Below are 24,831 nucleotides of genomic sequence, written 5' to 3' on the forward strand. Positions count from 1 at the left end.
CCTGCCCAGCTCCCTTGTGTCTTCCCTGGGAGGGAATGAGCACCCACAGCTTCCTGTAGGACCTCACTTGGGGTCTCCCTGCCTTCCAGGAAAAGCTCTCTGCTTTCATCTAACTCTGTACCTTCCGACGAAGTTGACCATTTCTTCTACTCTAACTCAGCAACACTAATCCTTACAGCACCCCAAAAGCAGTTATTATTAGCCTCGCTTTACAGATGGAGACTCTGAGCCTAAGTCCTTTGACCTCAGGCACTCAGCTTGAATCAAAGGAAATTGAGTCTGCATCCAGTTCTGATTTTTGTGGGTATATGATGTAGACCACTGCTGTTTTATATTTTGGCTTTTTGGCTATGAGGCATGTGGGATCTGAGCTTCCCAACCAGAGACTGAACCCATGCCCCGTGCATTGGAGGGTGAAGTCTTAACCACTGGACCACCAGGGAAGTCCCCAAGCTCTAATTCTTAACCCTGTGTTCATAACTACGATTATATTGTCACCTTAAACTTGAAAGTGACCCTCGACAAACATGAAGACAGATGCTGCTTGCCCCAATCTTCTCTGAAAGTCTATTTTCCTGGCAGATTTTTTGTTTCACCTTGAATTATCCCAAAGCCCCCAAATAACCCACACACTCCAGCAGCCCTTCTACTTTCAGTACTCTTCTGACACATTCCATCATCTCTCCCCTTATCAAACAACCAGAGCATGTCAGGACTGTAAGAGCTTTTAAGAGAAGTTCCCACTTTCTAGCAGCCACAGAGGGCTGCTTTGTGGTTTGGAGCCTCAGCTTACACCTTTAGCCCAGGAATTTTCAGGAGACACCCAGTTGCGAAGTACTCCGCAAAGCACTCATCCATCTGCCAGCAGGGAGACAGAGCCTCGAGGGTGTGAGAGAGAGCCCAGAGGGGCCGTGCTGGGAGGAAGGCAGCAGGAACACGGGACTCAGATCTTGGGGCCAGATGATTCCAGGAATTAGGTCTATGAAAAATGACCTTCTGGGATTGAAGTGAATGTACGTATTTTGCTCCTGATATAATTAGCTCAATTGGAGTGATGCTGCTGCTGCTGCTAAGTCACTTCAGTCGTGTCCGACTCTGTGCGACCCCATAGATGGCAGCCCCCCAGGCTCCCCCGTCCCTGGGATTCTCCAGGCAAGAGTACTGGAGTGGGGTGCCATTGCCTTCTTGGAGTGATGCTAGGCATATGCAAAACTGCATGGTCTCAGAGCTAATGAACACAATAGAAAGATGTAATAGATCAAAGGATAGTGTTTGTGACTATGGGAACTAGAAACTGGTGGGTTTATGGAACCCAAGTGTATGGGGTGGCTTATGGGATCTGGGTAAGAACTTCAGGGGCTTGCACAAGCTCGTCCCTCTGACAGGATTGCTAGCTGGGTATCAGAGTGAAAGTTTACCAGCAGATATGGCCAAGCACCAGCTAGTCTGCAGCCCTGGATCAGGGGTGGGTGGTAATCCTCCGGTTCATGAGGGCTCTGGAGGGTCCAGGGACAAGGACCAGAGAGCACTCAGGAGGTTGGAGCTCAAGGCAGGGACCATTTGGCAACCAGTGGAGAAGTGTATTTAGATACTTTAACAACCAGGACCGCTGTGTAGGGACGGGGGGCTGGATGGCAGGTTTCTGGGAAGCCATGGCTCAGGCTGTAGGCACACCTGGCTCCAGCCTCCTCCTGGCCTTGGTCCTTGGGGTTGGTTTCGCCAGGACTCTTTTTCCCCTTAAACCTCCTTAGAACAGGGGCATCTTGCCAGCTCATGTGGAAAAAAGCTTGACTCTCAGGATTGATTATTTTGCAATCCAATATTACCCCTTTCCAGCCCTTTACTTTATAGACAGGGCTTTGGTGGGGAGGTTGGGAACACAATTCATTACCCTCCTCTCATATGCCAGGCTCTGCTCTACCTGGGGGCACTGTATCTGTTTTCAGCTAGGTCCCCTGCCCCAACGAGACTCTGGGGAAGGCACTACTATTCCTCTTTGCAGAGAAGAAGACCAAGGTTAAAGAGCTCGCATCTCAAACAGGGTCACACAGCCCAGAAGGGGCGGGGCTGCAGATGTAGATGTACTTGGCTGCAGGGCATTGCCCATTCCATCCACTTGGAGGCTGGCCCTCACCAGGAATTAACCAACTCAGTTAATAGCTTGCTCCGGGTCATGCACTAGAGTAGTCAACAGCAGAGGCAGGAGTTAAACCCTCAGCTCCCATTTGGAGGCTATCCTAACACCCCAGAAAACTAGCTGTCATCACACATTAGAAGACTATTTAGTTACAGGTGGGCTCCCAGGGTCTGGCTCCCGGTGGGGGTGGGAGTTGGGAGGAGGGTATGACAACCATATTTCAGAAGTAGTAAGGGTCAAGGCTACCCTAACCAAACCAGCCCATGAGGTCTGGGTGCTGATGAGGGAAGACAGCTCCCTGGAAGCCTGTGGGAACTCCCCTCTGCAGGGCTTCTCAGGGCAGGGCCGGCTGGTGATGCCACCTCCTTGCTGGAGAGCAGGGGGTATCCATCAATTTCCTGCGATACTTATGTCAGAGCTCAGGACAGCCTGGCAGTAGCTTCCAAGAGACAAGGACCCTCACTAAAAGGAGAGCATGCAGATGAGGACTCTATGGGCCCCTAGAATGCTTCCCTGCTAGTCTGAGCAGCTCCCCAGACCATGTTCCTTTTTATCACTCAGACTAAGTGAGGGGTTTGAGCAAGAAGTCCCAGCTCTGAGTTATGGACCCCCCAGGACCTGAGAGGGAAGAGTGCAGCTCTCAGTTGCTTCATTCCTCACTTTAAGGTAAGCTCTGTCCTTTCTGTGGAGGTTTCTCCTCACTCAAGCTCCTGGAGGCTCAATGAGACAAGGGAGACAGGAGCACATGTGGACCAGAAGCTCTTTCAGCATCCCGGGGGCTGTATAGAAACAGCCCAGAAGGTGACATCTATCCTGGACCGGTCAGTGGGGCATCAGGCACCACACAGCCTGGAACTTCCCTCTTGGGATCCTTGGAGACTGAGCAGGGTCTCCACCTCCCACTCCAAGACAAAACACTTCCGGAGCATCATTCATCTCATTCCATGATCTAGTGTGGGCCGGGGAAGGTCAACAGGAAAACGTCACTGCTGACAGTGCTTCCATGGCATGCCGGCAGCAAACTGGAAGACTGAGATGAGGTGGGAAAGCCCAGACAGAACTGGTCCAGAGCCTGGAGGTTTGACCCATGAACCTGGGGTCTCCCTGGGAGCTGTTATATGGACCCAGGGGTCTCGACCACAAAACTAGGAGGGGCGCTTCACGGCCAGTGGGGACAGGTCGGCAGTAGCACTGGTCTTCACCTGACACCACACCACACAGTCTCACAGCAGGCAGTTCGGCAGGTCCACAGGGTGAAAGCCTGCTCGCTGCTAGGAGTGGCCAAATGTGACCCATCCCCGGCAGTGCTAAGCACTTCCTGGGTGCTGCTGGCCCCAGGATGGCCCTGAGCCACTCCCATGCATCTTGTCAAGCTTGCGGGTGTCTGAAGCTGGGCCATCCACCCAGAGGCCTGGTACCAACTGGGCCAGACTGTGTCTCCCAGTGCCAAGCAGGGGCTGCCCTAGCCAAGGCACTCCATGTCTCTGGAGTCTGCCGTGACCCCAGCCCTCCCTGAGCAGGTCTCCTGCCCTCGGCTCCTGTCCCACCCACCCAGCCCTGTTCCCTCACCTCCAATGCACAGGTGGCTGCGGGCCTGTCCCCGTCCTCTTGGCATGAGTCTGGCGGGTAGTGGGAGACCCAGACGGGCATCTGCTTCTGAAGCATCATGTGGCTCTGTAGCTGGCTGGTGAGATGGGGAACTTATACTCTGACTCAGAGCTCCACCCTCCAGAGGATTCTCGGCAGTGGCTGGATTGCTCTGGGAGGGGCTCAAGTGGGTAGCCAGGTAGAGTCCTGGACACAGGCCTCTTCATATCAAGGGACCCTCAGGACTTCAGATCCTGAAAATGCAGGGACGGGTAGGGTCAGCAGTCTGCTGCCCCCAGGAGAACAATCAGGCTGTCCACTGGACCAGGGAGTGGCAGGAAGAGGCTGACGGACCCTCCTGACTCTAGGATTAACCCAGCCGTGATTGGGGGATGCCCTGTCTCTGCAACTTGTCAGGGTCCTGGCTCAGAGTTGCCCCTCTGGGGGATGTGTCCTCCCTCCGAACTCTACTTAGTCCCGTGGCTCAACACTCCACAAGCTGTGGGCAGGGACCTCAGGAGAGGCAGAGACCGTGACCAGGACTCCAAAGTTAGAGGATGAGGAAAAGAAAGTAACTGCTCCAATCCTTGGTGAGTCAAGGGCAAGTGCTCCCTGCCCTAGTTCACGGAAGGCCAACGGAGGGTGGGCCCAGCCCCTGTCTGGGCTCAGGGCAGCTTCGAGGATGCTCCCAACCCACCCCCACCCCACTCCGCTGATTCTTATCTCTGTCCTGGTGGTTGGCTTACTTGGGGGACCTGTGAGGTGGCTTCGCTTGCTCAGCTACCCAGCTGGGTGCACTGGGAGTTTCCTGCCTGAGCTATCGCCTGGGGCCCCACAACCGGCTTTTCTGGCTCATGGATTAAAGTGATTGTATGAAACTCAGGGTGAATCTGAATGCAGGGCTGACTCGAACGCAGAGATGGAAACTGGTTGGTGGTATCTGTGGAGCCTCCTCCTGTGCAGGAGGAGGACGTCCCCACCCTGCTCCTCTCTGCCTGCCAGACCCTCCAGAGGGGGAATGGGGCTTTAGCTTGGACCCCTCCCAGCTTGCATCCTTCTCTGTTCTTGCCATCCCCTTCTGCCAAGGACACAAACTCAGCATCCACACCCCTTGGTGAACTCTTGTTTTTAGTCGTTAAGTCATGTCCAACTCTTTTGTGACCCTATGGACCGTTCCCTATCAGGTTCCTCTGCCCAAGGGATTCTCCAGGCAAGAATACTGGAGTGGGTTGCCATGCCCTTTTCCAGGGATATCTTCCCTACCCAGAGATCGAACCTGCAGCTCCTGCATTGGCAGGTGGATCCTTTACCACCGAGCCATCAGACAAGTCCTTGGTGGATTCTACTATATTGGATTTAGTTCACAACACGTATTGAGCACCTACTGCATACATGCTACTAAGAGAGGAAATCCCAGGCTTGAAGCTGCTGACAGTCCAGCCAGGGAGCCCAGTGCTTTCAAGCCCTCAGAAGCTCAGAGCACTGAGTCTGCTATGCTAACAGCGGGTATCCTAGAAGGAGCAGTATAAGCCCTTTCCATTTGTAAACATCTGTGGTTTACAGAGCTAATAAACTGTGGTTTAGAGAACACAGAAGTTGGAAAATGAGTGTCAGCTGGAAAGGAAAGGACTGGGTATGAGACAGCTTCATGGAGGAGGTGGCACCTGTTGAGTCTTGGAGGATGGACAGGGTTGCAAAAGCTAATGATAGGCGAGAAAGGCATGCTGGGAGGAGGAATAGCATGAGTAGGAGTAGGGAGGCCAGAAAGCAGGGTATGCTCAAGAATGTAAGTGGTCTGGTATCAGAGTAGTGAGCTGTGTGGGAGGAGGTATAGGGGGTGAGTGAAAATCTGTGCTTTAAATTTGGACTTATTCTCTAGGCAATGGGGAGCCATCAATGGTTTTTGAGCAGGAGAGTGACACGATCAGAGCTGAATTTTGGGAAAGCAATGCTGATTGATATTGTGGACTAGCCAGCCCACAGCACTGCAGTGTCATGAACTTGATAAGATGAGGGTTGTGAGGGAAGGGCGACCTTCCTCTTGAGGAGCCAGCCCATGTGCTGCCCATTCCCTCCACCCCCTCCTTCACCATCAAACAGGCCCAGGGCAAGCCCCAGACTCCTAAGCACTCCTCAATGTCCAGAACTTGAAGGAGCCTAGCCATAACCTCCCTTGCCCTCCCCCTACTCCATCCAGCCTAGGCAGTATATGCAAAATCTGGCTCTCCAATCCTTGTATTTCTTCATTTGTCCATTAACTCCTCAAGACCAGGGCCTCACTTAGGTTGAATGAGATAAAATTGAATAGTAGGCAAACAGGAGGGAGGGGGGAAGTTTCTTCCTCTGCACTCTCTACACAGTTTCTGACCCAGGTGGACCTGTTATAACAGCAAACAGAGCAGACCCACCCTTCAGCCTGTGCTGTCCGGCTCTGTGCTGATGGGGTGTGGTCGGGAAGGAAACAGTGAAGGATCTGTGATCTACTAAGGGGACAAGAGAGGGCTCAGTTAAGCAGTAAATCGACCATGTGGACTCTCTGTAGAGCAGGAGGGGACAGAGGACTGGATGGGAATGGTGGGAGTGGGCTGGAAAGGCACAGTGCCAGGCACAAGGCAACGTCCATTCTACCGGTGAAGGGTGCCTAACTGCCTTCTCCAATCCAGGCTGTCTCTGAATATAAAATTTAAGCTATGACAGTGTTCTTGGTACACCACTGATGCTCCAGATCAATGCCCCTGTGCCCAGAGTTACTTCTTGTGGAAAGTCTGAAGCCATCTCTGCACAAAGTGGAGGGGACTCAGTTTCTTTCTACCCACTGCCCTTTCTTCCCTGATGAGCAGAGAGCCTGAGATCTCCTCAGAGCCCCCCAAGCTGCTCCTCTGAACCCCTACCTCTGTCTATATCTGGGGTTCTTGTTAATTGACTCTCATTGATTGGGGTAACCAGCATCTGTTTTCACCAGCAGCCTCTTAGCTTCAGGTAACCCAGCATTGAAAAGTACATTCCTCTCCAGTGGCTCAACTAACCTCTCTCTCAGGAGAACAGGCAAGGATGAATTCTTCACCTACCCTCTTTCAAGATACCTGGAAGCCTGTCCCTTCCTTCCCACCCCATCTGCAGCATCTGATTCTCAGCCTCCAGCCTCTCATGAGTTCCTCCCCCACACAGCTGGCTGACCAGTGACCTTTATAACCATCCCCTTCAACCTGTCATTTTAACGGGTTAACTTACTGCTTAACTCATCTAATGCTCTTGCATTCTTGTCAAAAATTCTGGATTCCAGCACTTTCCATAAGCCACGTAGAGCCCAGAAACAACCCTATGTATGTATGAAATTTCATTATATGATGGAGGAAGTATTTTAAATCAGTGAGAAAGGGACGGAGTATTCATTATTAGAAAAGTTAGCTGACCATTTGGAATAAAATAAAGTTAGTTATAAACTTTATAACCACACAAAAATAATTCCAGACAGATTAAATAGGCACACATTAAAACAACACTATAAAAGATTTAAAATAAAATATTAATATTAGAGAATGAGGAAGATGAAGAGGATTTTTCTAAGCAAGGTATGAAAACTAGAAACCAATAGGGAAATGTGGTCAAATTTAAATAAAGAGAGATGTAAAACTGGGGTAAAGCAAAAGATGCCATAAGCACAGTTCTATCTCCAAAATGAATCCCAAATTTCTTCCTCTTAGGAAATATCTGTGGGTAACAAACTCACTTCTAAAGACTAGTAGTCAAGAGGAAAGTCTCACCCCGCCTGGCACTAAAACAAACTAGGAAGTCACACGAACACAAGCAGCATGTTGCTGGTGTCAGAACAGAACCAGTGAAACAAAATAGAGGAGTCAGAGGTAGACCCTGATGTTTAAGGGAGCTTAATGAAGGAGAATTGGCACCATGAGTCAGTAGAAAAAGAACAGTTTAAGAGATGACATGGTCATGAATGGCTCAGTGTGTAATATAAAATAAAACAGCATCCCCACCCACCCCCATATAAAAAGATGGGCTGTGAATGGGTATGTTCTTATAACATGAGAAATGGAAAACTATGAAGTTAACAGAAGACAACATAGGAGAATCTATCTGTGGTCCTAGGATGAAGATTTCTTAAACATCATTTCGAATCCACGAACCACATTTCTAAATTGGATTACATAAGAAGTAAGGGTTTCCTCTCAACTAAGGACACAGAGAAATAGTTAATAGACAGCTGATGGAATAACAGAAGATATTTTCAATGCAGTTGCAAATCACTAAAGGATTCGTGTCTAGTATATACAAAGAATTCTCATATACTCCACAAGAAAAATGGCCATGCCAACACAAAAAGGGAGTCAGAAACGTTCCTGATGGTCCAGTAACTAAGACTCCATGCTCCCAGTGCATGGGGTTAGGTCGAATCCCTGGTCAAGGAACTAGATCCCACATGCCCAACTAGGCCCCAGCACAGCCAACTAAATAAATAAATATATTTTTAAAAAGTGAACCAGATTTGAACCTGCAATTTATAGGAGGGGAAAACCCAGAAAACTAACAAGCATTTGAGGAGAAGTTCAAAATCACTGGTAACCAGAGAAATTAAAACAACAATGAAATTTCACTGTAGCAATTATTCAACACTGAGAACACTGAATAAAGATTGCCTTTCTTTGGAGAGAGAGGATGGGAAAGGATTTGTGGGCTCAGGGACGTAACAATCAAAAATACAAACTTGGGGGACTTCCCTGGTGGTTCAGTGGCTAAGACCCTGTGCTCCCAATGCAGGGGGCCTGGGTTCAATCCCTGGTGGAGGAACTATATCCCAGCTAAGACTTGGTATAGCCAAGTAAATAAACATTTTTTAAAAAAGACAAACTCGGGGCTCACAGCCACCAGGGGTGACAGCAGGCCATGTCCTCAGCCCCTGCACTCAGCTAAAACTTTTTTCCCTCCAGCTTTTCCCCAGAGTCACTATCACTGCTCTAGCCTGACTCATTATCTCCCTCATCTCAACTGCAGCTTCAGTCTAACTGGTCTTCCCGCTTGCACTTTTGCCTTGCTATAAGCCGTTCTCTACAGAACCTACCCAAAACATAAACTAGATTATTTGACAGCCCTGATTAGAACCCTCCCATAACTTCTGGTGGCTTTTACTTTCTGCCATGGCTCCTCACCTTCTGCTCCTTCTTTTGAACACAGTTTAGCTTGTGAAGTGGAGTTGTTGCTTTCTTTCACACTACATAGGGAGCCACATCTGACCATGTCATCTATTACTGTGTTCTTTTTCTATTGATGTGTGGTTCCAATTTTATTACATATATTGTTGTTGTTGTTCAGTCACTAAATCGTGTCTGTCTCTTTGCAACCCCATCTACTGTGTCAGGCCAGGCTCTTCTTTCCTTCACTATCTCCTAGAGTTTGCTCAGATTCATGTCCATTGAGTCAATTATGTTATTCAACCATCTCATCCTCTGTCATCCCCTTTTGCCTTCAATCTTTCCCAGCATCAGAGTTTTTCCAATGAGTCAGCTCTTTGCATCAGGTGGTCAAAGTGTTGGAGCTTTAGCTTCAGTACCAGTCTTTCCAATGAATATTCAAGGTTGATTTCCTTCAGGATTAACTGGTTCTGTCTTGCAGTCCAAGGGACTCTCAAGAGTCTTCTCCAGCACCACAATTTGAAAACATCAGTTCTTCAGTGCTCAGCCTTCTTTGGGCTTCCCTGTGGCTCAGAGAGTAAAGAATCTGCCAGAAATGTAGGAGACCTGGGTTGGATGCCTGTGTCAGGAAGATCCCCTGGAGAAGGGAATGACTACCCACTCCAGTATTCTTGCCTGGAGAATTCCATGGACAGAGGAACCTGGTGGGCTATAGTCCATGGGATGGCAAGGACTTCTTTGTGGTTCAACTCTTACATAAGTAGGTGACTACTGGAAAAATTATAGCTTTGACTATACAGACCTTTGTTGGCAAATTGATGTCTCTGCTTTTTAATATGCTGTCTAGATTTGTCATAACTTTCCTTCCAAGGAGCAACTGTCTTTTAATTTCACAGCTGTCATCACTGTCCACAGTGATTTTGGACCTCAAGAAAATAAAATCTGTCACTGCTTCCACTTTTTCCCCTTCTATTTGCCATGAAGTGATGAGACCAGATACCATGATCTTAGTTTTTATCATATATTAAGCTTCTTTAAATATCAGGGTCTGTCTCATGGCCCTCTATGCCCTGAACACGTTAAATTCTTTCCCACCTCAGGGACTTTGCACTTGCCATTCCCTTGCCTGAAGTCCTTGACTTCCACACTGTGCATAGCTGGCTCTTTCTCCTCTCTCATGGCCCTGCTCAAATGTCATTTTCTCCAGGAGCCCTGCCCTATCCACCCTTCATAACTTGTGTGCCTTTCACTTATCTACTTGCTTCTGTGTTGCTCTGGCTATTAATTAAGTTAAATTAAGTCAAATTCAATAAAGCATATCTTGATTATCTTGTTCATCTATTCTTTTTGCCTCATTCCACCAGACCATTAACCTTTTCAGGGCAGGAACATTGCTTATCTTGTTCATCAACTGGAAACACCTAATGCCCATCGGTTTCTTACTGGTGGCTAGTTATGTTATGTTAACTGCTGGACCATCACACAGGTGTCAACAGGAACAAAGTGGTTACCATCTATTGAATGCTTACAAAGTGACAGGGACTACTTTTCATATCTTGTATTACCTGAGATGTAGACACTATTATTATTTCATTTTAAAGACGAATTGAGATATGGAGAGGATAAGCCACTTGTTCAGAGCCACCATGGTATAAGACAGGTGTTAGTTGCTCAGTTGTGTCTGAGTCTTTGGACCCCATAGACTGTAGCCCAGCAGGCTCCTCTGTCCATGGAATTCACCAGGCAAGACTATTGGAGTGGGTAGCCATTCCCTTATCCAAGGGATCTTCCTGACAGAGGGATTGAACTCTGGTATCCCACAATGCAGGCAGATTCTTTTCAGCCTGAGTCACCAGTGATGAGGCTATGATGCAAATCAGTCTGTCCCAGAACTTCTGGCTTTAACCATCATACACTCAGCCTTTCAGGAGATGCTACTGGCCTTGAAAATTGAGATTCCCCCTTATGTTTGTAAAAGGCCTCTTGATGTTCCTGTGTTCATTGAGAAAGCTCAGTTTCCTAAAACAAACAGGTTACCAAACGGGGAAAGGGGGTGGAGAAGGGATAAATTAAGAGTTTGGGATTAGCAGATACAGACTATTGTATATAAAACAGATAAACAACAAGGTCCTATTGTATAGCACAGGGCACTATATTCAATATACTATAATAGAACATGATGGAAAAGAATATGAAAAAGAATACATATATATATATATATATATATATATATATATAACTGAATCACTGGGCTGTTCAGCAGAAGCTAACACAACATACAATGAGTAAATAAATCTTGGGCAACATAAAGTAAAGCAAATATTATATCCTTCAAGCAACGGGAGGTAAAAAAATAATCAGCCATTGAAATTAATACATTAAGATATCTCAGAACTTCTGGCCAACAGATAAGACATGACTATTTCATGATGACAAGATATAAAATAAGGATAAATATGACAAGAAAATATCTTCATTCTAACATGGGTAGTAATTATGTTCCTAGTGTTGTCAACAGATCCTGCCCTTCTTTATTCTAATAAGAAGATGTTGAGGTCCAACTTAGTGCTATGCATTCTCAAAGCACCTGTATCCATAGCTCAACATTTGTCAACCTTGTGACATTCCTGCTACTAAAACTTGTGTCTCTGGTTTCAACCGGATGATAGGTTTTATCTTCCTGTTCCTGACTCTCTCTCACACATAGTAATACGGACTGTCTAGAGCCTTCTGTACACTGAATTTGCTCTTTGTCAACTGTCACCTCCGTGAGGATGACACTGTCATTGTCTCAGACTTGACTGAACATTGTTCAATTAGTTCATGGTCTAGACACTGAAGTTTCATAGACTTGGATTTGAACCACTGGTTCTGTCACATGTTAACTGCATAAACTTGGATAAATTTATTCCTCTACACCTGAGTTTCTCCACGTGTAAAATGGGAAGCATAATAATTCCTACCTCTAGGGTGGCTGTGAAGACTAGATGAACCAAATCTTAGCACATGGCTTGCCCTTACTTAGCAATGGATTCAATACAAGTGCTGTGATCCACCGGACAACAACCTCAGACACTAATATGTCATCTGCCCAAGGAGCTCACAGCCTATGCTGGATGAGACAGGAAGGTCACACAAACGGTCTCAGGATGATTGGGTCACATATGAGGAAAGATATGCTGCTCGGGGATCAGAGCCACCCGGGACTGGGAAAGTCAGCAGAGGCTGCCTGGAACAGGAAAAACCTGTACTTTGAAAGAAAGAGAAGGATCCGGGAAAGAGCATTTTTGGTCAGGTGAAACAGCATGAAGAAAGGAAGGAAGACTCAGAAAGGAAATTAAATAAGATCCCAGATGCCAAGTAGAAGAATCACGATGATTCTTTTGTTGGCAGTGGTGACTCATGAGCAGAGAATGTTTAAAAAAGAGAGAAAAGCCCACTCCTACAGGCAGAACAGGTGGCCATCAGCACTGTGTTTGGGTGAGCCAGAAGGCAGGCGTGCCTCCTTCATCAGCCCAAGGTGGCCGCTTGGGGCAAGCCGTGGCCTGTAAAAGGCCCCTGATAAATAAATGCCACTCCCTCTTCACCAGGCAGAAGTGGCGATGGGTCTCATCCTATCCAAACGCCCTGCAGGCTCCCAGTGCCCCCAGTTCCAGGCAGACTCTGTCTCAGCTTCTCAAGCTGTCACTCTGGGCCTGAAAAGACAGTGCCCAGGAAAGGTAAACCTGCAGGTCACGGAAGGAAGAGAAATCCAGAGCAGGGCCTGTGAGTGTCAGAGAAAGGTGATGGGAGGTGAGGTTACAGGCTCCATTTATTCTTCACTGTCTCTGGTCACTTGGCCTGGCCAGAGCAGATTCTTGTCTATCTCCATTTAGGTCAGGCTAGGTCTACATAGGCAGACACTTCCTTCCTGTCGAGTCAATTTACAGAGATGGAAGGGCTTTCTGCTGGCCATGAGGCCAGATGTCGGCAGAGGCCAAGTAGGGCAGGAGTCACCTGACTTTGGAGCCCACACGGTGCCAGGTGTCAAAAGCAGGCACAGTGCTAAATAGACATTGCTAAATAGAGGACTCAGCTGCTGTGACATCAGTGGAGAACATTTGCTGGGCAGGCAGGAGGTGGCCCTAATTCTGGAGAAACCAATGCCAAACACAGGCTTCCTGTAAGTAAGGAACTCATGTTGAGCCCCTCCTGGGAACCAGAGTTTTACCAAAGAGCTTTTAAAAAAGAATGAAAGTGAATATTTTAACCTGCGTGGTTTTGTTTTTTGTTTTTGTCTTTGCGATCCCTATGGTCCTTTCTTCCCTCAAACTGGCCTCTGGCCTCTGCTGTCCTGAGGTAGGAGACCGTCTTCAAAATACAAAGAATCAGAAGTTAAATCTTGGTTTCTGAATTTCTCTGCTGCTGCTGCTACTGCTAAGTCACTTCAGTCGTGTCCAACTCTATGCGACCCCATAGATGGCAGCCCACCAGGCTTCCCTGTCCCTGGGATTCTCCAGGCAAGAACACTGGAGTGGGTTGCCATTTCCTTCTCCAATGCATGAAAGTGAAAAGTGAAAGTGAAGTCGCTAGTCGTGTCCGACTCTTAGTGACCCCATGGACTGCAGCCTACCAGGCTCCTCCATCCATGGGATTTTCCAGGCAAGAGTACTGGAGTGGGGTGCCATCGCCTTCTCCGATAGATAAGAGACATGGAGAAATACATAGGCGGTCATTTATGGTATTGTGTGCCCCCACCTCCACTGCCTGACAGCTGGTATAGTCATGAGAGAGTCTTGGGAGCTGAACTGAGAGCACGTCTGATCTCTGGGAGATGCAGCCTCACAGACGTGTCCTTTCCACCTGGAGAATAGAAGGAAGAGGCTGGAGAAGGTTCATGGAAACTCTGCAAGGCTGCCTGAGGGGGCCTGGAAGTTATGACAGCTGTGGGCCCCAACAGTGAGAACTGCTTGGCTGGGGTTGCTGGATCCTGAGCACCCAGCTCGGTGAACACCATGTTAGGGGGGCCTTTGCGGATGACCTAGTAGAAAGATTATACTTTTGGTAAACTCACCATTCGGTGAATTGACTTTTTTTTTTTTTTACTTTAGAAATAAACTTTATTGAGGTATAATTTAACACAATAAAGTATATTCATTTGATAGATTTTGACAAACACACACAAGTGTATAACCACCACCACACTCAAATCATCGATCACTTTCATTTGTCCCCGAAGTTGCCTCACAGTCTTTTTTGGTCAATGACTCCCCTTCCCTCTGGGCCTCAGGGAACCACTGATGGGCTCTTTGCTGCTATTGACTAGATGCGTCACTTCTGGAGCTTAATATAAGTGGAATCATAGTATTGTCTTTTGTTAGGCCAAAGTTTGAGATTTATCCATGCCATTGTATGAGTTCTTCCTTTCTCATTTCTATGTAGTATTCCGTTGTAAAAATGACAATTTGTTTATTCATTTATCAGTTGAAGGACAAAGGTGTTTCCCATTTTCAGCAATTATGAATAAAGCTGCTCTAAACACATGCACAGGTGTTTGTGTATATATGAGTCTTCATTTCTCTTGAGAAAATAACTATGACTGGAATGACTAGGCCTGATTGATTTTTACCTAGTGACCTGGAGGGAGTGTGATGTCACATCTGGGGCTCATTTGACAATCCTAGCCTCCTGTCCTGGCACTTCTCCACTTTCCCTCCTTTCTCTCATTTTCTTCTCTTCCTCTCCCCTTACCTTCTTCTTCTCTTCTTTATTCAGTTGGCTTCCTTTTTGTTCCCCATCCAGCTAAGATTGAGGGAGCCCACTGGCCAGATGGGAGCAGGGAGCCGAGCTCCTGGCTCCTCCCACAGAGGAGTAGTTGTAACAAGCATCCCTCACTTTTCTTGGTCCAAAGCCAGCTGACCAAACATGCCCACCACCCTGCACGTCTCCTGATGTCAGCTCCTCAGTCAGGGAACACGGTGGGGGGCAGTGTGGGGAGCTCCCAGATTCCACAGGGAGACGGTTAAGGGGGTCTTCCAGCATTTTCAGCTTGGGGCTGACTGGACAGGGCCAGGCTTTCCTGGCACTGTTGTTTTAAGAACTGTATCTGATGGTTCTTGTCCACCCCATTCACTGGTGTTGTGTCTTTAGACCGAATTTGGTTCCAGCCAGGTTCTAGCAGAGGAACAGAATTCCCCACTGATTCCATCTGGTTCAAGGCCCTGAGCCAAGGTTCTGCAGTCATTTCCTGAGAGTTCTTCCCCAAAATCTCTCAGGACAGGGGAGATGGGGACTGGGCAATTGGCAGGAGAGGCCTTCACATCAGGTCATGGGTTTGACAGGGACCAGCGGAGCCAAGGAATGTTTTGGCTCCCTTGGTTTCAAGGTTAGGGTCCATTCGTGTTTGGGAAGGCACCATGGTGTGGTGGGCAGAGCACTGCCCTGGAAGCCAGGAGTCGTGGGCTCCAGTTACAGCTCTGCCGTGTGATACAAAACAAATGGCTCCCTCTCTCTGGGCCCCACTTTCCTCTTCTGTAAAATGGGAGGTTGGACTAAGTCAGTCCAGAACCCCAGGAGTGGGGCCTGGCATCCGTATACTTCCATCATTTCAGGTGAGTCTGAGACACGACAACGGTAAGACCACAGAACCAGGCAGCCTCAGGGCCCTTTCCTGTTTCCGACTTTTGCTGCCCACTGAGGCCACGCCTTGCTCAGGCATCAGCTCAGTATAAGAATAAATAGGAGATTCACAGGGTCCTTCTGAATACAATATGATGGACACCAAACTGTCAAAGCAGCGTGTTGAGTGCTAGAAAGGAGGTACAGCCAAGTTAATGGTCAGGAAAGAGCAAAAATGACTAAAGCAGGCTTATATTTGGTGAGGGGGATGGGAAACCCCGTGAGGAGGGCACTGGGGGTGGGGGGTGAAAACAGAGACCGTAGCCTGTCCTCAGCAGGATCCAGGGCTGCCAGCCCCTCTTCCCACCCCCACACCACATGTGTGAGAGCCTGTGTGTGTGTGTGTGTGTGTACTTGGGAGCAGGATGCACATGTGCTCTTTCTTGTAAGGGGAAGAAGGACCATGATCCCTCACTGGAGAAGGAAGTTGCTTTGTACCAAACTGGTTTAGCGTCATGAGCCCCTGGGGCTCCTACAACAGGACCCTAAAGAATCATTTCCAACTGTCCCCACAAGCTTCAGCCCTGCTTGTCCTACTATTTTTTTATTTTTTAGTGATATTTGGTTGATCTTAAGGTAGTGATGAGGATTAGAGTTAGAGAATGTGCACCCAGGAAGTAGAGAGTGATGGGCCGGCTGTTGGACACAGCGTGACCTCTGGGAGGCTCACTCCTGCCTGGTTGCCTGCCCCCCTCCTACTGGCTGCGTCTGGTTGGCAGCAGGTGGGCTCCAGGGCCTGGGAAAGCTGAGCAGCGGGAAGGAAGCACTGGGGCAGAGGGCACCCATGATGACAGGGTGGGTGGGGCCACCCTTGGGTTGACTCTGCAGGCCTACTGCTGCAATCCAGACAGCCTGGGTGAGGCTTAGGATGCAGGTGAGCCAAGCACAGCTGGCAGACGGGGGGCAGGAGCAGAGAGGGGCAGGAGCCTCAAGCAATTCGGGAAAACTGGATTCTCCAGCTTCTTCCTGAGAGGACCCGGGGGGGTTGGGGGTGTAAACTGGGCTCAGGCCCTGTGTCACGTGTGTAGGAGCATTGCAGCTATCTCCTGGGAAGTAGAAATGACACCGCCCTCCTCCCACTGTGCATGCATCTTAGGGGTGTGGTGGGGTGAGAATGTGGAACCTGTCCGCTTTCTGGTGATGCAGAGCTTCATCACTACACCATGAGGGAGGACTCCGGATTCCAAAAGTGCAGAGCTGGCCCCTGTTGCCCCTGGCCTGGAGCTGTGAGCTCTTGTTTGCTTCAAATAATAACTGAAACTGAAGGCTCATTTGAGAGTGATCAACCAACGTTGTTGGCCCAAGACTGTAGGTTTTCTGAGGTAAGGCACTCTCAGTGCTGAAACCAAAGTCCTGGACAAACTAGCATGACCGACTGCTTTATTTCTAACTTCCCTTGGAAGTATTTTCTGAAGCTGAGTCATACCTGGTATGCCAGACATGGAGTTTATAATTACTTATATTTATAATTATTCCTAGGCTTTATACGGAGAAGGCAATGGCACCCCACTCCAGTACTCTTGCCTGGAAAATCCCATGGACGGAGAAGCCTGGTAGGCTGCAGTCCATGGGGTCACTAAGAGTCGGACACGACTGAGCGACTTCACTTTCACTTTTCACTTTCATGCATTGGAGAAGGAAATGGCAACCCACTCCAGTGTTCTTGCCTGGAGAATCCCAGGGACGGGGGAGCCTGGTAGGCTACCGTCTATGGGGTCACACAGAGTCGGACACGACTGAAGTGACTTAGCGTAGCGTAGCGTAGCGTAGGCTTTATAATTGAGGCAAAATAATTAGATTATTTTCTGACTTTATTATGGAGTATATGAACAAGATCTATATGGGACAATTCCAAGTTTTCAGGCTAATTCTGAGATTAAGGCATGATTGAGTCTGTCTGTGGGACTCCGATACCATGCACATAATGACCCTCAGCATCCCTTTCCACTTCCATCAAAAAGAGAAAATCCTGTTCCTTTGGGATTTTATGGAACTGTCATTTGTGGGGAATCTACCTACCCTTTCAAATGTGGGCCCCTAACCAGTGTGGCCAGTTGGCATTCCCATCCCTTAGACTTGGTGATTTGTTAAGGAACTATTAGACCTCCTCCTCATTCTTATTTTTCTTTTTAGGATTATATGGGGGAGGAGACAGTGTGAGAGTAAGAGAGTGAGGGGAGAGGGAGAGGGAACTTCTTTTCTCTGGATTATGAACTCTAAGGAAGATGTAAACTTTGAGGTACTTTTGGTCATCTTTGCCACTGTATAGAGGGACTCAGCCTTAGAAATGAAGCTGACATGGAAAAAAGCAAAGCTGAGACGGAGAGATAAAGTTCTGAGGACAGAGTCTGGACCACTAGATTCAGCTGTGCCTGAAGCCTACTTGCTGCAAAGCCCATAAGCCATGACTTTCTAGTTACAGGAGACGATAAAGGGATTTTCCCCCCTCAAGTGTCTTTGAACTCACTTTAGTTACTCTGCCACTTTTGACTGAAAGAGCTCGAAGATGCCCGGCCACTATATCTGGCAGGTCTCAATTCGGTGTCTCCAGCAGGAAGAGGGGAGGATTTGTTGGGGTGAGAGTTGGACTATGAAGAAAGCTGAGCGCCGAAGAATTGATGCTTTTGAACTGTGGTGTTGGAGAAGACTCTTGAGAGCCCCTTGGACTGCGAGGAGATCCAACCAGTCCATTCTGAAGGAGATCAGCCCTGGGATTTCTTTGGAAGGAATGATGCTAAAGCTGAAACTCCAGTACTTTAGCCACCTCATGCAAAGAGTTGACTCATTGGAGAAGACTCTGATGCTGGGAGGGATTGAGGGCAGGAGGAGAAGGGGACGACAGAGGATGAGATGGCTGGATGGCATCACTGACTCGATGGACGTGAGTTTGAGTGAACTCTGGGAGTTGGTGATGGACAGGGAGGCCTGGCGTGCTGCGATTCATGGGGTCGCAAAGAGTTGGACATGACTGAGCGACTGAAATGAACTGAACTGAACTGATGTCCTCTTCCATGTCCTGAACCAAGTTCCTTATGCCTTTGTAAAAATGAAAGTGTTAGTTGCTCAGTCATGTTCGACTCTTTGTAACCCCATGGACTATAGCCTCTCAGGCTCCTCTCTCCCTGGGATTCTCCAGGCAAGAATACTAGAGTAGGTTGCCATTCCCTTCTCTAGGGGATCTGTTGCAGGAAGTGGGCTCTTGTCTAAAACTTGGAAATGAATTGTCCGAGGAGACACATGTGCTGACAAAGCAAGAGATTTTATTGGGAAGGGGAATGTTTTAAACTTTATATGTAATGTCATATAAAGGATATGTATTCTGCAGTAAACATTTTTCTTTCATTTGGTATTATATTTATAAGATTTGCCTACATTAATAGGTATAGATCTGGCTCATTAATTTTCATAGCTGTAAACTATACCACAATTTATTTATCCATCTTTTGTGCCATGGACACTTAAGTTGCCTTTAAGTTTTTGCTCTTACCATATTTTATCAGTGTTTTTTTTTTTCCATTTGGAAATATTTGAGTTATGGGATACTTATTAAAAATGATGATATGTAATACTGGATGGTATTTTCCTTTAGTGAATGATGTGTCTTAGATTCGATGAAGAATGGTATTAAACAATCCTACTGTGAGTTTTCTTGTATGTGTTGTGTTTCTTTAATGTATATACCCCAAGAGTAAAAACTGCTGGCTTAAATTGGCTAGATATTGCCAAATTGTTTTCTAAAGTGATTTTTACTAATATCTCTTCCACTGCTATGTAAGAAAACTCCCATTGGGAGAATACCAAGGGGGCATCATCTAACTTTTTGACTTTTGCCAACCCAACATGTATAAAATGGTCTCTTATTCTGCATTCTTAAAAATGTATTTATTTATGACTGTGCTGGTTCTTTACTGCTGAGCACGGGCTTCCTCTAGTTGCGGCAAGTGGGGGCACTCTCTAGTCGTGGGGCACAGGCTTCCCGTTGCGGTGGCTTCTCTGGTTGTAGAGTACAGGCTCTAGGGCCTGCAGGCTTCAGCAGTTGTGGCACACAGGCTTAGATGCCCCGCGGCATGTGGGATCTTCCCAGACCAGGGATCAAACCTGTGTGCCCTGCATCGGAAGGTGGATTCTTAACTACTGGACCACCAAGGAAGTCCCTCTCATTGTAGTTTTAATATGCATTTCCCTGATTATTAATAGTTTTGGGTATCTTTTCAAGATTGTTCCTTTCTCTAATCCATATACTTGAGACTGTTCATCAACTCCCCACCATCAAGCCTCTGGAACTTCCTTTACCACAGTCAAATCCAACTGCCTTCAATACTTATCAATGTATAGCAGTAGTTACAAAAAAAAGCTATAAAACTATTTATGGCCAAGTAATTTCCATGCTTGGGAACTTATCCTGAAGGAAAAAATGCTACATGCTAAAAAACATTCAGTTTAGTTCAGTTCAGTTCAGTTGCTCAGTCGTGTCTGATTCTTTGCGACCCCATGAATCACAGCGCACCATAAAAACATTAATTGCATCTAAATTTTTATGCTAAAGAATTGAAAATCACCCAAATGCTCAATACTAGTAGTGCATATGTGCATGCAAAGTCGCTTCAGTCATGTCTAACTCTTTGCAACCCTATGGACTGTAGCCCACCAGCCTCCTCTGTCCATGCGATTCTCCAGGCAAGAATACTGGAGTGGGTTGCTGTGCCCTCCTCCAGGGGGTCTTCCCGACCTAGGGATGGAAACTGAGTCTCCTGCGGCTCCTGCACTGCAGCCAGACTCTTTATTGCTGAGCGACCAGAAAGCCCCAATACTAGTAGATATAACATTAAATTATGGGATATTCCTATGACTGAATTCTATGCAGGCATTAAAAGGAGAACTATAAAGAGAATGTATCAGTATAAAAATATATATGTATATTTGAATTTCAGTTCAGTTCAATCCAGCCGCTCAGTCGTGTCCGACTCTTTGCCACCCCATGAATCGCAGCACGCCAGGCCTCCCTGTCCATTACCAACTCCCGGAGTTCACCCAAACCCACGTCCATCGAGTAGGTGATGCCATTCAGCCATCTCATCCTCTGTCGTCCCCTTTTCCTCCTGCCCCCAATCCCTCCCAGCATCAGAGTCTTTAGGGTATAATAAAAAAAGGCTTATAATGAAAATAAATGTGCAAAAATTGCACGTTTTCCTATAAAGACCATAACCACAAGGGAAAGTAAGATCATATTCACAATAGCAATGAAAAATAAAACAAATAAACATGGGGAAAATACACAAGAAATTTCCATGTGAAAATGATGTCATTACAAATTAATAGGGAAAAGTGGGTTATTTAATATTATATTGGAAAAGTAACCATTTATGAAAAAATAACCATTTTGCCACCTGGAGAAAAAATAAGTTGGTTCCATACTTATCTCTTTATATTAAAATAAATTGTAGGTGGTAATATAATCTAGCCAGTTATTGTTTTTTCATCATTAGTGAGGAAGTAAAACACAAGATGCAATGAAGGAAAACAAGTGGATAATTCTGACTATATACATATTAAATTTCTCCATCACCAACTCCCAGAGTTCACTCAGACTCACGTCCATCGAGTCAGTGATGCCATCCAGCCATCTCATCCTCTGTCGTCCCCTTCTCCTCCTGCCCCCAATCCCTCCCAGCATCAGAGTCTTTTCCAATGAGTCAACTCTTCGAATGAGGTGGCCAAAGTACTGGAGTTTCAGCTTTAACATCATTCCTTCCAAAGAAATCCCAGGGCTGATCTCCTTCAGAATGGACTTGTTGGATCTCCTTGCGGTCCAAGGGACTCTCAAGAGTCTTCTCCAACACCACAGTTCAAAAGCATCAATTCTTCTGCACTCAGCCTTCTTCACAGTCCAACTCTCACATCCATACATGACCACTGGAAAAACCATAGCCTTGACTAGATGAACCTTTGTTGGCAAAGTAATGTCTCTGCTTTTGAATATGCTATCTAGGTTGGTCATAACTTTCCTTCCAAGGAGTAAGCGTCTTTTAATTTCATGGCTGCAGTCACCATCTGTAGTGATTTTGGAGCCCAGAAAAATAAAGTCTGACACTGTTTCCACTGTTTCCCCATCTATTTCCCATGAAGTGGTGGGACCGGATGCCATGATCTTCGTTTTCTGAATGTTGAGCTTTAAGCCAACTTTTTCCCTCTCCACTTTCACTTTCATCAAGAGGCTTTTGAGTTCCTCTTCACTTTCTGCCATAAGGGTGGTGTCATCTGCATATCTGAGGTTATTGATATTTCTCCCAGCAATCTTGATTCCAGCTTGTGTTTCTTCCAGTCCAGTGTTTCTCATGATGTACTCTGCATATAAGTTAAATAAGCAGGGTGACAATATACAGCCTTGACGTACTCCTTTTCCTATTTGGAACCAGTCTGTTGTTCCATGTCCAGTTCTAACTGTTGCTTCCTGACCTGTATACAGGTTTCTCAAGAGGCAGGTCAGGTGGTCTGGTATTCCCATCTCTTTCAGAATTTTCCACAGTTTATTGTGATCCACACAGTCAAAGGCTTTGGCATAGTCAATAAAGCAGAAATATATGTTTTTCTGGAGCTCTCTTGCTTTTTCTATGATCCAGTGGATGTTGGCAATTTGATCTCTGGTTCCTCTGCCTTTTCTAAAACCAGCTTGAACATCAGGAAGTTCACAGTTCGTATATTGCTGAAGCCTGGCTTGGAGAATTTTGAGCATTACTTTACTAGCATGTGAGATGAGTGCAATTGTGCGGTGGTTTGAGCATTCTTTGGCATTGCCTTTCTTTGGGATTGGAATGAAAACTGACCTTTTCCAGTCCTGTGGTCACTGCTGAGTTTTCCAAATTTGCTGGCATATTGAGTGCAGCACTTTCACAGCATCATCTTTCAGGATTTGGAATAGCTCAACTGGAATTCCATCACCTCCACTTGCTTTGTTCATAGTGATGCTTTCTAAGGCCCACTTGACTTCACATTCCAGAATGTCTGGCTCTAGGTCAGTGATCACACCATTGTGATTATCTGGGTCGTGAAGCTCTTTTTTGTACAGTTCTTCTGTGTATTCTTGCCACTTCTTCTTAATATCTACTGCTTCTGTTAGGTCCATACCATTTCTGTCCTTTATCGAGCTCATCTTTGCATGAAACATTCCTTTGGTATCTCTGATTTTCTTGAAGAGATCCCTAGTCTTTCCCATTCTGTTGTTTTCCTCTATTTCTTTGCATTGATTGCTGAAGAAGGCTTTCTTATCGCCTCTTGCTGTTCTTTGGAACTCTGCAATCAGATGCCTATATCTTTCCTTTTCTCCTTTGCTTTTTGCTTCTCTTCTTTTCACAGCTATTTGTAAGGCCTCCCTAGACAGCCATTTTGCTTTTTTGCATTTCTTTTCTATGGGAATGGTCTTGATCTCTGTCCCTTGTACAATGTCACAAACCTCATTCCATAGTTCATCAGGCACTCTATCTATCAGATCTAGGCCCTTAAATCTATTTCTCACTTCCACTGTATAATCATAAGGGATTTGATTTAGGTCATATCTGAATGGTCTAGTGGTTTTCCCTACTTTCTTTAATTTAAGTCTGAATTTGGCAGAATGAGCCACAGTCAGCACCTGGTCTTATTTTTGCTGACTGTATAGAGCTTCTCCATCTTTGGCTGCAAAGAATATAATCAATCTGATTTCGTTGTTGACCATCTGGTGATACCCATGTATAGAGTCTTCTCTTGTGTTGTTGGAGAGGGTGTTTGTTATGACCAGTGCACTTTCTTGGCAAAACTCTATTAGTCTTTGCCCTGCTTCATTCCGTATTCCAAGGCCAAATTTGCCTGTTACTTCAGGTGTTTCTTGACTTCCTACTTTTGCATTCCAGTCCCCTATAATGAAAAGGACATCTTTTTTGGGTGTTAGTTCTAAAAGGTCTTGTAGGTCTTCATAGAACCGTTCAGCTTCTTCAGCGTTACTGGTTGGGGCATAGACTTGGATTACTGTGATATTGAATGGTTTGCCTTGGAAATGAACAGAGATCATTCTGTCCTTTTTGAGATTGCATCCAAGTACTGCATTTCGGACTCTTTTGTTGACCATGATGGCCACTCCATTTCTTCTGAGGGATTCCTGCCCGCAGTAGTAGATATAATGGTCATCTGAGTTAAATTCACCCATTCCAGTCAATTTCAGTTCAGATAATAATAAAAGACAAATTTGTAATAATATTTGCCAAATTTAGGAAGGGCTAAATTCCTGATAAAACAAAACTCTTTCCAATAGCTACTAAAGTATAAACAAGTCAATAGAAAAATTGACAAAAGCTGCTGCTGCTGCTAAGTCGCTTCAGGGGTGTCTGACTCTGTACGACCCCATAGAGGGCAGCCTACCAGGCTCCCAAGTCCCTGGGATTCTCCAGGCAAGAACACTGGAGTGGGTTGCCATTTCCTTCTCCAAAGCATGAAACTGAAAAGTGAAAGTGAAGTCACTCAGTCGTGTCCGACTCTTTTTGACCCCATGGACTGCAGCCCACCAGGCTCCTCCGTCCAAGGGATTTTCCAGGCAAGAGTACTGGAGCGGGTGCCGTTGCCTTCTCTGTGACAAAAGCTACAATGAGGTAATTCATGGTAGGATTGTTTATGTTAGTGGTTCCCCAATTTTGCTGAACATTGGAAACACCTGGAGATCCTTCAACAAATATTGATGCCTGGCTCTCAGATATTCTGATGTAATTCATATGGTATGTAACTTGGGTACTGGTATTTTTAGAAGCTCCTCTGATGATTTGAGCATTCATCAAAGTTTGGAAATCATTGGAATGTGCAATAAGCCTATAAAAGACTATCGCTAATAGTAAGAATATAAATTAAACAATGAAATGCCATTTTTCATCTATCAGATTGGCAAGGATGAAAAGCTGGCAAGACTCAATGTTGCGCAGGGTGTGGGAAAGAGTCAACAAGGTTTTGTTGTGAAGAGGTAAACTGGCACAAACTTTTTGGAGGGTAATTTGGTAACACCTGTGAACATGTAAAACTTAAAGGCTATTTGGCCAGGGATTGCGTTTTTAGAAATTTATTGTGCATAAACTCTTGCACAAATACCCAAAGATGTTTGATTTCACATTGTTCCTGTAACTGCTTTATGTTGCTGTTGCTGCTTGTTTGTTTGGCTTAACGAGGGCTATGCCTTAGTGTTACTGAAAGAGGAGGGGTCCAGCTGCTTGCTCCTCAAAATCCAATAGGCCAGGTTGGTGGAAAGTTTGCTTTATTTCAGATGCTGGCAGCTGGGAGGGGAGGGAG

At 46.3% G+C, this 24,831-nt stretch overlaps 1 protein-coding gene across 2 annotated transcripts in view; it reads right to left on the minus strand.

The window, feature by feature from the left end:
* Nucleotides 1–24,831, minus strand: part of PLA2G4E (phospholipase A2 group IVE) — an 80,802-nt gene that overhangs the window by 39,352 nt on the left and 16,619 nt on the right. The window contains exon 1 of one of the 2 annotated variants that reach the window (XM_061430870.1): nucleotides 3,707–3,838. The exons of the other annotated variant lie outside the window; for it this stretch is intronic. Coding sequence (XP_061286854.1) covers nucleotides 3,707–3,805 — 99 coding nt within the window. The 5' untranslated portion in view covers nucleotides 3,806–3,838. Of the gene's footprint in view, nucleotides 1–3,706; nucleotides 3,839–24,831 lie in introns of those variants that run through there. 2 annotated transcript variants of the gene reach the window in all.

This window comes from Bos javanicus, chromosome 10 (assembly GCF_032452875.1).
Source record: "Bos javanicus breed banteng chromosome 10, ARS-OSU_banteng_1.0, whole genome shotgun sequence".
NCBI lineage: Eukaryota > Metazoa > Chordata > Mammalia > Artiodactyla > Bovidae > Bos > Bos javanicus.